Source organism: Nerophis lumbriciformis, linkage group LG04 (assembly GCF_033978685.3).
Source record: "Nerophis lumbriciformis linkage group LG04, RoL_Nlum_v2.1, whole genome shotgun sequence".
Lineage (NCBI taxonomy): Eukaryota > Metazoa > Chordata > Actinopteri > Syngnathiformes > Syngnathidae > Nerophis > Nerophis lumbriciformis.
Window position 1 is genome coordinate 54,790,025 of NC_084551.2, and position 16,308 is coordinate 54,806,332.

At 32.8% G+C, this 16,308-nt stretch overlaps 1 protein-coding gene across 2 annotated transcripts; it reads left to right on the plus strand.

Moving 5' to 3' along the window:
• Nucleotides 1–673: 673 nt before the first annotated feature.
• aicda (activation-induced cytidine deaminase) lies at nucleotides 674–12,250 on the plus strand. Of its 2 annotated transcripts, none has more exons than XM_061957390.2 (5): nucleotides 674–719; nucleotides 4,912–5,077; nucleotides 5,143–5,425; nucleotides 6,971–7,086; nucleotides 12,048–12,250. In XM_061957390.2, exons 1-5 carry the CDS (start codon nucleotides 700–702, stop codon nucleotides 12,096–12,098), a joined length of 636 nt encoding a protein of 211 aa, XP_061813374.1. In that variant the 5' UTR covers nucleotides 674–699; the 3' UTR covers nucleotides 12,099–12,250. The 2 variants fall into 2 exon arrangements, with proteins under 2 accessions (XP_061813374.1, XP_061813377.1); XM_061957393.2 differs by having other exon boundaries at nucleotides 6,991–7,086.
• Nucleotides 12,251–16,308: the final 4,058 nt, after the last annotated feature.

Here is a 16,308-nt window from a genome sequence, read left to right on the forward strand (position 1 = left end):
ATAAATGTGTTGAACCTGACAAATACATATACGTAATGATAACTCGAGATACAAAAGAAAGCAGAAAAATGGAGGGGAAGAAAGTGAAGCCAGCTATATTAACCTTGTAGATTGTTATAGTAATAATAGGTTAAGCTTTGTCAGTGTGCCTTGTGTTATACCCAGTTTACCCTAGGGCAACAACGTTAATATATGTTTGATGAAACGTGACTATATGCATGAGTGTATGTATGTTTGTACAGTGAATGTATATGTACATGTATGTGTATATGTATGTTTGTACAGTGAATGTATATGTACATGTATGTTTGTACAGTGAATGTATATGTACATGTATGTGTATATGTATGTTTGTACAGTGAATGTATATGTACATGTATGTGTATATGTATGTTTGTACAGTGAATGTATATGTACATGTATGTGTATATGTATGTTTGTACAGTGAATGTATATGTACATGTATGTGTATATGTATGTTTGTACAGTGAATGTATATGTACATGTATGTGTATATGTATGTTTTTACAGTGAATGTATATGTACAGTATGTGTATATGTATGTTTGTACAGTGAATGCAGGATGTTTGTGATGACATGGCGCTTCTCAGTTACCACACACACACACACACACACACACACACACACACTTTCGCTCTTTGTCACACACCCGGCGATCGACCAAGCGCATCTTTCGAAATGACTACGAAACTCGACAGGTGAGCAAAACGATGACTTTTATTTACAGATTTTTAAATTAGCTCCTAATATTCACTTTTGTTGACGTTTTCTCATGTCTGATCCCCGGTTTGTTGTCTTTGAGTCATGTTGATCCTCACAGGATAACGCTTTATTTTGAAAGTCTCCCGCCAGGTTTCAGTCATAATGGCAAATAAGTGTGGTTTGACAAAAAGCTGGTGAAAGTGAGACCAGCAGAAAGCCGAGCTGTCTTCTCGCTGTCCGTTGTTTCTTTGGTCGGTTAACCACAAAGTATAAAAATGTACCTTTTGGTTTTGCCGATTTGATGCTGGACTTTCTTTTATTCCTCTCGGGCGGGTGAGAAATGAGAAAGTACAGTTTGAAGTGAAGTTGTGTTTGGATTTGTCATTTTCCAAATGTAAATAAGGGAATGTGATGTAGTTTGACACTAATGCAGTGCTTCTCATTACTGTTTTCTCACGCCCCCCTTTGGACATCATTTCACGCCCCCCCTGAATTGAAATACCATTTAGAACCTTGATAACATTTATTCATTGACATATTTTTCCGTTCAAACCACTCTATTAGATGTGTATGTTTATTTTCTCACGCCCCCCTTTGGACATAATTTGTTTCACGTCCCCCCTAAATTTAAATGCCACTGAAAACTTTGATAATATTTACTCATTGACATATTTGTCCATTCAAACCACTCTACTAGATGTGTATGTTTATTTTCTCACGCCCCCCCCCCCCCCCAATTTGGACATAATTTGTTTCACCCCCCCAAATGAAATGCCATTTAGAACCTAGATAATATTTACTCATTGACTTATTTTTTCCCTTCAAACCACTCTACTAGATGTGTATGTTTATTTTCTCACGCCCCCCCTTTGGACATTATTTGTTTCATGCCCCCCCTCAATTGAAATGCCATTGACAACCTTGATAATATTTATTCATTGACATATTTTTTCAGTTCAACCACTCCATTAGATGTGTATGTTTATTTTCTCACGCCCCCCCCTTTGGACATAATTTGTTTCACCCCCCCCCCCCCCCCCCCCCCAAATGAAATGCCATTTAGAATCTAGATAATATTTACTCATTGACTTATTTTTTCCCTTCAAACCACTCTACTAGATGTGTATGTTTATTTTCTCACGCACCCCCTTTGGACATAATTTGTTTCATGTCCCCCTCCCTCTAAATTGAAATGCCATTGAGAACTTTAATAATATTTACTCATTAACATATTTTTTCCGTTCAAACCACTCTATTAGATGTGTATGTTTATTTTCTCACGCCCCCCTTTGGACATAATTTGTTTCACGCCCCCCATCAATTGAAATGCCATTGACAACCTTGATAATATTTATTCATTGACATATTTTTTCAGTTCAAACCACTCTATTAGATGTGTATGTTTGTTTTCTCACGCCCCCCTTGGACATAATTAGCCCCCCCCCCCCCCCCTAAAATGAAATGCCATTTAGAACCTTGATAATATTTACTCATTGACTTATTTTTTCCCTTCAAACCACTCTACTAGATGTGTATGTTTATTTTCTCATGCACCCCTTTGGACATTATTTGTTTCACGACCCCCCTAAATTGAAATGCCATTGAGAACCTTGATAATATTTACTCGTTGATATATTTTTCCGTTCAAACCACTCTATTAGATGTGTATGTTTATTTTGTCACGCCCCCCCTTTGGACCTAATTTATAATTTGTTTCACGTGCATGCTATAATTAGCATGATAGCTTTTTGTGCTAAATTTGCAACCGTTTACTCTAGAGTCATACAACTTGGTACGTGACACTTGTTTACTGTTAGCATGCTAGCGAGCTAATATTAGCATGCTAACTTTTTTTTGCTTATTTTTCACTTTTTTTCTCTACATACACCTGACAGACGTGTTACTTGATATGTGAGACATGGTAACTGTTAGCATGCCATCGTAAGAACACATGCTAAGTGTTAGCAGTTTAATGTGTGTGTGTTAATGTTAGCATGCTAGCATACTAACATTAACATGCTAACTTTTTAGCTAACTTTACATTTGTTTCCTCTAATTCCACTGCCATACACCTTACAGTCATATAACTTGCTATGTGACACATGCTAACTGATAGCATGCTAACGCTAGCATGATAGCTTTTTGTGCTAAATTTGCAACCGTTTACTCTAGAGTCATATAACTTGGTACGTGACACTTGTTTACTGTTAGCATGCAAACATTAGCATGCTAGCGAGCTAATATTAGCATGCTAACTTTTTTTTTGTGCTTATTTTTCACTTTTTTCTCTACTTCCACAGCCATACACCTCACAGCCGTGTTACTTGATATGTGAGACATGCTAACTGTTATCATGCCATCGTTAGCACACATGCTAAATGTTAGCTAATGTTAGCATGCTAGCATACCAACATTAACATGCTAACTTTTTAGCTAACTTTACGCTTTTTTCCTCTAATTCCGCTGCCATACACTTTACAGTCATATAACTTGCGATGTGACACACGCTAACTGATAGCATGCTAACGTTTGCATGATAGCTTTTTGTGCTAAATTTGCAACCGTTTACTCTAGAGTCATATAACTTGGTACGTGACACTTGTTTACTGTTAGCATGCAAACATTAGCATGCTAACTTTTTTTTGTGCTTATTTTTCACTTTTTTTTCTACTTCCACAGCCATACACCTCACAGCCGTGTTACTTGATATGTGAGACATGCTAACTGTTAGCATGCCATCGTGAGCACACATGCTAAATGTTAGCTAATGTTAGCATGCTAGCATACCAACATTAACATGCTAACTTTTTAGCTAACTTTACGTTTTTTTCCTCTAATTCCGCTGCCATACACCTTACAGTCATATAACTTGCTATGTGACACACGCTAACTGATAGCATGCTAACGTTAGCATGATAGCTTTTTGTGCTAAATTTGCAACCGTTTACTCGAGAGTCATATAACTTGGTACGTGACACTTGTTTACTGTTAGCATGCAAACATTAGCATGCTAGCGAGCTAATATTAGCATGCTAACTTTTTTTTGTGCTTATTTTTCACTTTTTTCTCTACTTCCACAGCCATATATCTTACAGCCATGTTACTTGATATGTGAGACATGCTAACTGTTAGCATGCCATCGTTAGCACACATGCTAATTGTTAGCTAATGTTAGCATGCTAGCATACCAACATTAACATGCTAACTTTTTAGCTAACTTTACGTTTTTTTCCTCTAATTCCGCTGCCATACACCTTACAGTCATATAACTTGGTACGCTAACTGATAGCATGCTTCCTTTACTTTGTTAGCTTACTGACATTAGCATGATAGCTTTTTGAGCTAAATTTGCAATCATTTACTCAAGAGTCATATAACTTGGTACGTGACACTTGTTTATTGTTAGCATGCTAGCGAGCTAATATTAGCATTCTAACTTTTTTTTGCTTATTTTTCACTTTTTTCTCTACATACACCTGACAGACGTGTTACTTGATATGTGAGACATGCTCACTGTTAGCATGCCATCGTTAGCACACATGCTAAGTGTTAGCAGTTTAATGCGCGCATGCTAATGTTACCATGCTAGCATACTATCATGAACATGCTAACTTTTTAGCTAACTTTAAGTTTTTTTCCTCTAATTCCGCTGCCATACACCTTACAGTCATATAACTTGGTACGCTAACTGATAGCATGCTTACTTTACTTTGTTAGCTTACTGACATTAGCATGATAGCTTTTTGAGCTAAATTTGCAACCGTTTACTCCGGATTCATATAATTTTGTACGTGACACTTGTTTACTGTTAGCATGCTAGTGCGCTAATATTAGCATGCTAACTTTTTTCCCCCTTATTTTTCACTTTTTTCTCTACATACACCTGACAGACGTGTTACTTGATATGTGAGACATGCTAACTGTTAGCATGCCATCGTTAGCACACATGCTAAGTGTTAGCATTTTAATGTGCGCATGCTAATGTTTTAAGCTAGTTCTGTAGCTCTTTTTGTACAGTTGCACCTAAAACTCACGGATTCGGACACTTGGCACCAGCTTAAAAGTACGACGGCTTCCGGCAACCCCCGGCCAGAGGTCCGGGGCACAGATAGCAGGCCTATCAAAATGTTCTAGTTTGAAATGTTATCTTTGAAATGGACTTATATCTCCAACTTCCATTGCTTGAAGCGTGCTTTTGCCGGCCAACAAGTTCATCTACCACTACAAGAACATGCGCTGGGCAAAGGGCCGCAATGAAACCTACTTGTGCTTCGTGGTCAAGAGGCGAGTTGGGCCTGACTCGCTGTCCTTTGACTTCGGACACCTGCGCAACCGCAGCGGCTGCCATGTGGAGGTGAGGCGGGGGATCTGGCAACACGGGAGCACACCGTTTGATATTGGGTGGTCCTTGTTTTTCAGCTTCTGTTCATGCGCTACCTGGGGACCCTGTGCCCGGGCCTGTGGGGGAGCGGCGCCACAGGCGGAAGGAGGCGGAGCTACTCCATTACTTGGTTCTGCTCCTGGTCTCCGTGCGTGAACTGCGCCGTGGCTCTGTCGCGGTTCCTGGGCCGGATGCCCAACCTGCGCCTCAGGATCTTCGTGTCCCGCCTTTACTTCTGCGACCTGGAGGACAGCCGGGAGAGGGACGGCCTGCGGTTGCTGCGGAAAAACGGGGTCCAGATCACGGTCATGAGTTACAAAGGTAGTTCCACTTTCAACCGATACGGTACCATTTCCCCAATAACTAGGAATCGATAAATCGATAACATAAATACAGTCTATTATACAGCATTATTCACATGTGAATAATATAAATACAGTCTATTATACAACATTATTCACATGTTAATAATATAAATACAGTCTATTATACAGCATTATTCACATGTGAATAACATAAATACAGTCTATTATACAGCATTATTCACATGTGAATAACAAATACAGTATTATACAGCATTATTCACGTGTGAATAATATACATGCAGTTTATTATACAGCATTATTCACATGTGAATAATATAAATTTGATATTGTTGAACATTGTTGAACATTGTTGAACATTGTTGACATTTTTTAACATTGTTGAACATTGTTGAAAAGTGTTTAATATTGTTTAATATTTTTGAACATTGTTTAATATTGTTGAACATTGTTTAACATTGTTGAATATTATTGAACATTGTTTAATATTGTTGAACATTGTTGAACATTGTTGAATATTGTTGAACATTGTTGAACATTGTTGAATATTGTTTAATATTGTTGAACATTGTTGAACATTGTTGAACATTGTTTAATATTGTTGAACATTTTTTAACATTGTTGAACATTGTTGAACATTGTTTAATATTGTCGAACATTGTTGAACATTGTTGAACATTGTTTAATCTTGTTGAACGTTGTTGAACATTGTTTAAACATTTTTAAGATTGTCGAACATTGTTGAACATTGTTTAACATTGTTTAACATTGTTGAACGTTGTTGAACATTGTTTAACATTGTTGAAAATGGTTTAATATTGTTGAACATTGTTTAATATTGTTAAACATTGTTGAACATTGTTGAACATTGTTGAATATTGTTGAACATTGTTGAATATCGTTGAATATTGTTGAACATTGCTTACAATTGTTAAACGTTGTTTAATGTTTTTGAACATTGTTGAACATTGTTGAACATTGTTAAACATTGTTAAACGTTGTTAAACGTTGTTGAACGTTGTTGAATATTGTTAAACGTTGTTAAACGTTGATAAACGTTGTTGACTATTGTTGAACGTTGTTGAACGTTTTAGAACGTTGTTAAACGTTGTTAAACGTTGTTGAATGTTGTTGAACATTGTTAAACGTTGTTAAACGTTGTTGAACGTTGTTTAACGTTGTTAAACGTTGTTAAACGTTGTTGAACATTGTTGAACGTTGTTGAACGTTGTTAAACGTTGTTAAACGGTGTTGAACGTTGTTGAACATTGTTAAACGTTGTTAAACGTTGTTGGACGTTGTTGAATATTGTTGAACATTGTTTAACATTGTTAAACGTTGTTTAATGTTGTTGAACATTGTTAAACATTGTTAAACATTGTTAAACATTGTTAAACATTGTTAAACGTTGTTAAACGTTGAATGTTGTTAAACGTTATTAAACGTTGTTGAAAGTTGTTGAAAGTTGTTGAACGTGACAGAAGTGTAAAAAAAAAAAGTCACAGAAGAACATTCCCTCTCTACGCTGTGAATTTGTCCTCAGACTTCTTCTACTGCTGGCAGACCTTTGTGGATCACAAGCAGATCTCCTTCAAGGCCTGGGACAGTCTGCAGCAGAACTCTCTCCGACTGGCCAGGAAACTCAAACGCATCTTTCAGGTACTGCAGCTAACTGACCGCTACAGAACCCCCGAGTTAGTTTGTGCCTCATTCTTGTGAGAACCCTGCGTGCCACTGGAGCGTTAGGGCAGGGGTGTCCAATTGTTTTTTAATGAAGGTCGTACGCTGAAAGATCAAAACATGCGAGGCCATTTTGATGTTTTATTTTCCAGACTAATATATAGTTTTTACCTCGAGGGATCCCCTCAAGTTTACGAAGACCGGGAAGGGTCTCAGTCATAAAAATGATTTTTTTTTAAAGGTCATAGACTGTATATATATTTTTATTATTTTTTTTAAATTAATTAATGTATTTATTATTTTTATTCATTCAACGCTTAAATCTCTAGATCAACTTCAGATCTATCTGTTGATATACTTCTTTTGTTTTCTTTTTTATGTTTGTTTTTACAGCAAAAACACAAAATATGTAATATTTTCCCCAAAATATTTTCAAAATATTGGTAATTGGAGCCTTAAATCGATTAATTAATCATGACAACATTGATTATTTATTTATTGATTTTTACTTTTTTTTTAGATAAAAAAATAGATAATTATGAGATACAAAGTCATATTTGTGAGATTAAAATGTTAAAGAATGAGATTCAAAAAGTCATATTTGTGAGTTAAAAATGCATAATTCTGAGATTTAAAAAGTCATGTTTGTGAGGTAAAAATACATAATTATGAGATACAAAGTCGTATTTGTGAGATAAAAATGCACAAGTATGAGATAAAAAGTCATATTTGTGAGATAAAAATACATAACTATGAGATACAAAGTCATATTTGTGAGATAAAAAATACATGATTATGAGATACAAAGTCATGTTTGTGAGATAAAAATGCACAAGTATGAGATTAAAAAAGTCATATTTGTGAGATAAAAATACATAATTATGAGATTAAAAATAATATTTTCAAAGTGGAATATTGGTAAATGTAGCCTTAAATTGATCAATAAATCATGACAATATAGATGTTTTTGATTGATTTTTTTTAAGCGATACAATTGATAAACATTTTTTTATAAGAAGTCCTACTAAAATTCGTGGGGATCCAAAAAGGTCCCACTAATAAAAGTGCTAAAAATAAGTCATACTTTTTTTACCCCCCTTTTCATTTTAACACTTAAATCTTTAGATCAACTTATCAACTATATTGATATTATTTAATATTTTCATGCTTTTTTTGTTTGTTTTATGGCCTTTTTGTGGGGAAAAAAAAAAGTTGTTTTTTTATGGCAAAAACAAAAAAATATGCAATATTTTCACTTCAACATTTTCAAAGTGGAATATTTATGAGAAGTAATTTGAGGCTTAAATGGGTCAATAATTCATAACATCATTGATTTCAAATATTATTTTTTTAGCAATAAAATTAAAACAAAAAATGGGTAAAAATAGTGTATACATTTTTTATTTATTTTATTTTTAACGTTGAAGTCTTTAGATCAACTTCAGATCCATCTGTTGATTATAAGTTTTTGTTTTGTTTTTTTTAATTTACTTTTGTTTGTTTCATGGCCTTTTTGTAAAAAATAAATAAATGAATAAATACATTTTAAAAATTGTTTTTGGGGGGCAAAAACACAAAATGTGCAATATTTTCACTCCATTTGACTTTTAACATTTAAGTCTTTAGATCAACTTTAGATCCATCCATTGATGATACGTTTTTGTTTTCTTTTTCATTTACTTTTGTTTGTTTTATGCCCTTTTTGTAAAAAAAATAACAATAATAATACATTTAAAAAAAATGTTTTTATGGCAAAAACACAAAATATGCAATATTTTCAAAGTGGAATATTTATGAGTAGTAATTCGAGCCTTAAATGGGTCACTAATTCATAACATCATTGATTTCAAAATTTTTTTTTTGAGCAATAAAATTGAAAAACAATTACAGAAAATTCAAAAAAAAAAGTATCTGGACATAAATGTGTTAAAAAATAATGTGTACATTTTTTTTATTTTACTTTTAACATGTAAGACCTTTAGATTTATCAATTTTTTAGTTTTTTTTTTATGTCCTTTTTGTAAAAAAAATAAATACAATTGTTTTTTTGGGGCGAAAACACAAAATGTGCAATATTTTCACTCCAACATTTTCAAAGTGGAATATTTATGAGAAGTAATTAAATCCTTAAATGGGTCAATAATTCATAACATCATTGATTTTACATATTATTTTTTGAGCAATAAAGTTTAAAAACAATTACAGAAAATTCCTTTAAAATTAATAAATAAATGTGGATAAAAATAATGTATACCTTTTTTTTTTTTTTTTGACTTTAAACATTTAAGTCTTTAGACCAACTTTAGATCCATCCGTTGATTATACATTTTTGTTTTCTTTTTCATTTACTTTTGTTTGTTTCATGCCCTTTTTGTAAAAATAATAATAATAATACATTTAAAAAAAAAAGTTTTTTATGGCAAAAACCCAAAATTTGCAATATTTTCAATCCAACATTTTCAAAGTGGAATATTTATGAGAAGTAATTCCAGCCTTAAATGGGTCATTAATTCATAACATCATTGATATTACATTTCATTTTTTGAGCAATTCAAATTTAAAAACAATTACAGAAAATTCCTCAAAAAATTATCTAGACATAAATGTGTTAAAAAATAATGTGTTCTTTTTTCTTCTTTTTTTATACTTTTAACATGTAAGTCCTTTAGATCTATCCATTTTTTAGGGTTTTGTATGCCCTTTTTGTAAAAAAATAAAAATAAAAAAAATAAAAAAATACAATTATTTGTTTTTACATGGCAAACATACAAAATATGCAATGTTTTACCGAAAAAAAGATTAATATTTCATAACAACATTGATTTAGATTCATTATTATTTTTGAGTATTGACAGTTTAAAAGAAAAAAACAGCCTTCATGGCAGCTTTGTGTTATTACAGCCAACATTGCAACTATTCCCCGTCACATTTTACCCATTTGCTCTTTTATTACACTTTTTAATGTTTTGTTTTTTTTCAATAGTAATTTTAAAATGTGCCGCAGGCTGTTAAAAAATAAATGGCCCTCGGGCCGCACTTTGGACACACCTGTGTTAGGGACTTGGAATTGGTTAATTTATCCAGGACTAGCGGCAGTGTGCACGAACAACCACTAGATGGCATGTGTGAGCAGATAATACTGTCTCCTTGTCAGATCTCATTTGGTCAGTCGTGAGTTCGTCACGAACGAGGCAAAAACTAAGCCGGAGCGACTGTATCTGCATGCATATATATATATATATATATATATATATATATATATATATATATATATATATATATATATATATATACGATGACATCATCATAATCATGACTGTATCTGCTTGCATATATATATATATATATATATATATATATATATATATAAACGATGACGTCATCATAATCATGACTGTATCTGCATGCATATATGTATATATGATGACATCATCATAATCATGACTGTATCTGCATATATATATATATATATATATATATATATATACATATATATATATATATATATATATATATATATATATATATATATATATATATATATATATATACATATATATATATATATATATATATATATATATATATATATATATATATATACGATGACATCATCATAATCATAACTGTATCTGCTTGCATATATATATATATATATATATATATATATATATATATATATATATATACGATGACATCATCATAATCAGGACTGTATCTGCATATACAGGTAAAAGCCAGTAAATTAGAATATTTTGAAAAACTTGATTTATTTCAGTAATTGCATTCAAAAGGTGTAACTTGTACATTATATTTATTCATTGCACACAGACTGATGCATTCAAATGTTTATTTCATTTAATTTTGATGATTTGAAGTGGCAACAAATGAAAATCCAAAATTCTGTGTGTCACAAAATTAGAATATTACTTAAGGCTAATACAAAAAAGGGATTTTTAGAAATGTTGGCCAACTGAAAAGTATGAAAATGAAAAATATGAGCATGTACAATACTCAATACTTGGTTGGAGCTCCTTTTGCCTCAATTACTGCGTTAATGCGGCGTGGCATGGAGTCGATGAGTTTCTGGCACTGCTCAGGTGTTATGAGAGCCCAGGTTGCTCTGATAGTGGCCTTCAACTCTTCTGCGTTTTTGGGTCTGGCATTCTGCATCTTCCTTTTCACAATACCCCACAGATTTTCTATGGGCCTAAGGTCAGGGGAGTTGGCGGGCCAATTTAGAACAGAAATACCATGGTCCGTAAACCAGGCACGGGTAGATTTTGCGCTGTGTGCAGGCGCCAAGTCCTGTTGGAACTTGAAATCTCCATCTCCATAGAGCAGGTCAGCAGCAGGAAGCATGAAGTGCTCTAAAACTTGCTGGTAGACGGCTGCGTTGACCCTGGATCTCAGGAAACAGAGTGGACCGACACCAGCAGATGACATGGCACCCCAAACCATCACCCAACCATGCAAATTTTGCATTTCCTTTGGAAATCGAGGTCCCAGAGTCTGGAGGAAGACAGGAGAGGCACAGGATCCACGTTGCCTGAAGTCTAGTGTAAAGTTTCCACCATCAGTGATGGTTTGGGGTGCCATGTCATCTGCTGGTGTCGGTCTGAAAATAAATTACTGAATTAAATCAAGTTTTTCAAAATATTCTAATTTACTGGCTTTTACCTGTGTGTATATATATATATATATATATATATATATATATATATATATATATATATATATATATATATATATATATATACGATGACATCATCATAATCATGACTGTATCTGCATGCATATATATACAATGACATCATCATAATCCTGACTGTATCTGCATGCATATACAGTCCATACGATGACATCATCATAATCATGACTGTATCTGCATGCATTTGCAGTATATACGATGACATCATCATAATCCTGTCCTTTTTTAGGACGATGAGATGGAAGATTTAAGCGACGCCTTCAAGCTGCTTGGACTGTGAGACATTTTCATGGCTGGTACATGACGTCATCACTACAGCGGCTGACCTCAGAACAAAGAAACTGGTTTTAGTTTTTAAAAATGTGGTGCTACTAACACAAACAAGGGCCGAAAACGACCTTTTAAAAAAAAAATACTTTTAACTAGAGTCACGTCTTGTTATTATTATGAAATATCCAATAAATGCTTTCTTGTGCTATGGTTTTTCACTCTATTCAGACTTTTTAATAACACATCATTTTTTATTACACAGGCAAGTGATTTTTTTTTTTAACCAATTTAAAATAAAACTGGATGAGGAACATTTAAGTCGCCTATAAAATAGCACAAAAAATATTTTTGTAATATATGTAAAAATTGAATAAAATAAGTAATTATTTAATTTATCACTAATATTTAGGCCAATGAGTACCAAAAGAACAATAATTAGTGATTTGTACAACTTGGCTCTCCAAGTACCCCCATAATGACACACATTTAAATACAGTAGCATAGTAGGCCTAAGTAGTCATTAAGAACAACGCAGACCCAACAGGCACAAGACATTGATACAACGTTGATTATGCGCGGACCTCTTGCAGTTTTCTTACTGTGATTAAGAGCGCGGAGTCCGTCCTAGGCTGCCCACTAGTCAGCATTGAGGAGGTGGCTGACAGACGGATGTTGACTAACCCGACATCCGTTATGTTTTCTGTTTTCCAAGATGGCGGTGCTGTAGTGGCAGCTGATTGCAGAAACCTCTGTGCTCTTGTGTCATTTGTGTTCTTTTTGGTATTTTTATTTGTTTTAACTCAGTGTGCTAAAGCCCTTAAAAACCTTTTATTTAGAGGTATATAATAAAAATAACATAAACAAAAAAATAATAATAATAGGACATTTAATATATCAAGGGTAATTAAACGAAGCCACACTGTTGTAACACGTGGCTTGGCGTTGTCTTGCTGAAATAAGCAGGGGCGTCCATGATAACATTGCTTGGATGGCAACATATGTTGCTCCAAAACCTGTATGTACCTTTCAGCATTAATGGTGCCTTCACAGATGTGTAAGTTACCCATGTCTTGGGCAATAATACACCCCCATACCATCACACATGCTGGCTTTTCCACTTTGCGCCTAGAACAATCCGGATGGTTCTTTTCCTCTTTGGTCCGGAGGACACGACGTCCACAGTTTCCAAAAACAATTAGAAATGTGGACTCATCACACCACAGAACCCTTTTCCACTTTGCATCAGTCCATTTTAGATTAGCTCGGGCCTTTCTGGGTGTTGTTGATAAATGGCTTTGGCTTTGCATAGTACAGTTTTAACTTGCACTTACATATGTAGCGACCGACTGTAGTTACTGACAGTGGTTTTCTGAAGTGTTCCTGAGCCCATGTGGTGATATCCTTTACACACTGATGTGGCTTTTTGATACAGTACCGCCTGAGGGATCGAAGGTCACGGGCATTCAATGTTGGTTTTCAGCCTTGCTGCTTACGTGCAGTGATTTCTCCAGATTCTCTGAGCCTTTTGATGATATTACGGAGTGTAGATGGTGAAATCCCTAAATTCCTTGCAATAGCTGGTTAAGAAATGTTGTTCTTAAACAATTTGCACCCACCTGATCCCAATTAGCCTGTTCACCTGTGGGATGTTCCAAATAAGTGTTTGGTGAGCATTCCTCAACTTCCTCAGTCTTTTTTGCTACTTCTGCCAGCTTTTTTGAAACATGTTGCAGGCATCAAATTCCAAATGAGCTAATATTTGCAAAAAATAACAGAGTTTTTGCAGTGTGAACATGAAATATCTTGTCTTTGCAGTCTATTCAATTGAATATAAGTTGAAAAGGATTTGCAAATCATTGTATTCTCTTTTTATTTACCATTTACACAACGTGACAACTTCACTGCTTTTGGGGTTTTGTACAAAATGGACCCCTAGCTGGAAAATGTATCATTTTTAGTTTTTCATTACATTTTACTTTTGTTACCGTATGCAAAAATCGGCAATGCAACCACATAATTTCCTAATTGTGTGATAAATAAAAGGGTATCATGTTCTCTTAACTCTCTATGAATTCATTAAACCGTAATGACCAACTTAGAAAGGCACGTAAAATCTTTATGTTGAGGTATAGTACAAATGTCCCGGTAAAGATGTTGAATATGACCGTCAGACTGATGGTAAATTGTCATTACAGAAAATATTTCAACAAAATAAATACAAAAAAAATTTAATAAAAAAGTTGTTTTATGGCAAAAACAGAAAATATGCAATATTTTCACTCCAACATTTTCAAAGTGGAATATTTATGAGAAGTAATTAAATCCTTAAATGGGTCAATAATTCATAACATCATTGATTTTAAATATTATTTTTCGAGCAATAAAATTTAAAAACAATTACAGAAAATTCCTCAAATTATTCTGACATAAATGTGTTAAAAAATTATGTATACAATTTTTTTTATTGGACGTTTAACGTTTAAGTCTTTAGATCAACTTTAGATTATTCCGTTGATTATGTTTTTTTTTTCATTTACTTTTGTTTGTTTCATGCCGTTTTTGTAAAATAAATAAATAAATAAAATTGTTTTTTTATGATCATGTTCTCTTAAATCGCTATGAATTCATTAAACCGTAATGGCAAACGTAGAAAGGCACGTCAAATCTTTATGTTGAGGCATAGTACAAATGTCCCGGTAAAGATGTTGAATATGACCGTCAGACTGCTGGTAAATTATCATTACAGAAAATATTTCAACAAAATAAATAAAAAAATAAAAAAAATAAAAAAAAGTTGTTTTATGGCAAAAACAGAAAATATGCAATATTTTCACTCCAAAATTTTCAAAGTGGAATATTTATGAGAAGTAATTAAATCCTTAAATGGGTCAATAATTCATAACATAATTGATTTTAAATGTATTTTTTTAGCAATAAAATTTAAAAACAAATACAGAAAATTATTCTCAAATTATTTGGACACAAATGTGTTAAAAACAATGTATAATTTTTTTTTATTTTACTTTTAACATTTAAGTATTTTGGACCACTTTAGATCCATCCGTTGATTATATGTTTTTTTTTCATTTACTTTTGTTTTTTTATGCCCTTTTTGTAAAAAAAAAAAAAAAAGATAATAAAATAAAAAAATATATGTATTTATTTTTATGACAAAAACACAAAATATGCAATATTCTCACTCCAACATTTTCAAAGTGGAATATTTATGAGAAGTAATTGGAGCCTTTAATGGGTCAATAATTCATAACATCATTGATTTTAAATATTATTTTTTGAGCAATAACACTTAAAAACAATTACAGAAAATTCCTCTCAAATTATTTGGACATAAAAGTGTTCAAAATAATGTATACATTTTTTTAATTTTACTTTTAACTGTTAAGTCTTTAGATCATTTTTAGATCCATCCGTTGATTATAAGTTTAGTTGTTTTTTTTTTCATTTACTTTTGTTTGTTTCATGCCCTTTTTGTAAAAAAAAAATAATAATAATAATGAAAAAAAAAAAAAAAAAAAAAAGTATGGCAAAAACACTAAATATGCCATATTTTCACTCCAACATTTTCAAAGTGGAATATTTATGAGAAATAATTAAATCCTTAAATGGGTCAATAATTCATAACATCATTGATTTTAAATATTATTTTTTGAGCAATACAATTTAAAAACAATTACAGAAAATTCCTCAAATTATTCCGACATAAATGTATTAAAAAAAATTTATACTTTTTTTTAATTTATTTTACTTTCAACGTTTAAGTCTTTAGATCAACTTTAGATCCATCCGTTGATTATAAGTTTAGTTGGTTTTTTTCATTTACTTTTGTTTGTTTCATGCCCTTTTTGTCAAATAAATAGATAAATAAATAAAATTGTTTTTTTATGATCCATCCATCCATCAATTTCTACCGCTGGAGCCTATCTCAGCTGCATTCGGGCATGTCTCTTAGATCTCGACGCATTCATTAAACCGTAATGACAAACGTAGAAAGGCAGGCAAAATATTTATGTTGCTGTATAGTACAAATGTCGCGGTAAGGATGTTGACCATGACAGTCAGACTGAAGGTACATAATAATTACAGAACATATTTCAACAATTTATGCATTACTTTACCTTAAAGTAAGACAGTGAAATTGAAGTGCGCCATTACTTTGTACACTACGGCCCACCACATTTACCAATAACAGCGGCAAGCGA

Excerpts from the sequence above, each read along its gene's own strand:
- aicda (XM_061957390.2), top strand. The coding sequence starts at position 700 with ATGACTACGAAACTCGACAG. Across the intron at positions 5,078-5,142 it reads GCAGCGGCTGCCATGTGGAG|CTTCTGTTCATGCGCTACCT; the intron begins GTGAGGCGGGGG and ends CTTGTTTTTCAG. Across the intron at positions 7,087-12,047 it reads AACTCAAACGCATCTTTCAG|GACGATGAGATGGAAGATTT; the intron begins GTACTGCAGCTA and ends GTCCTTTTTTAG.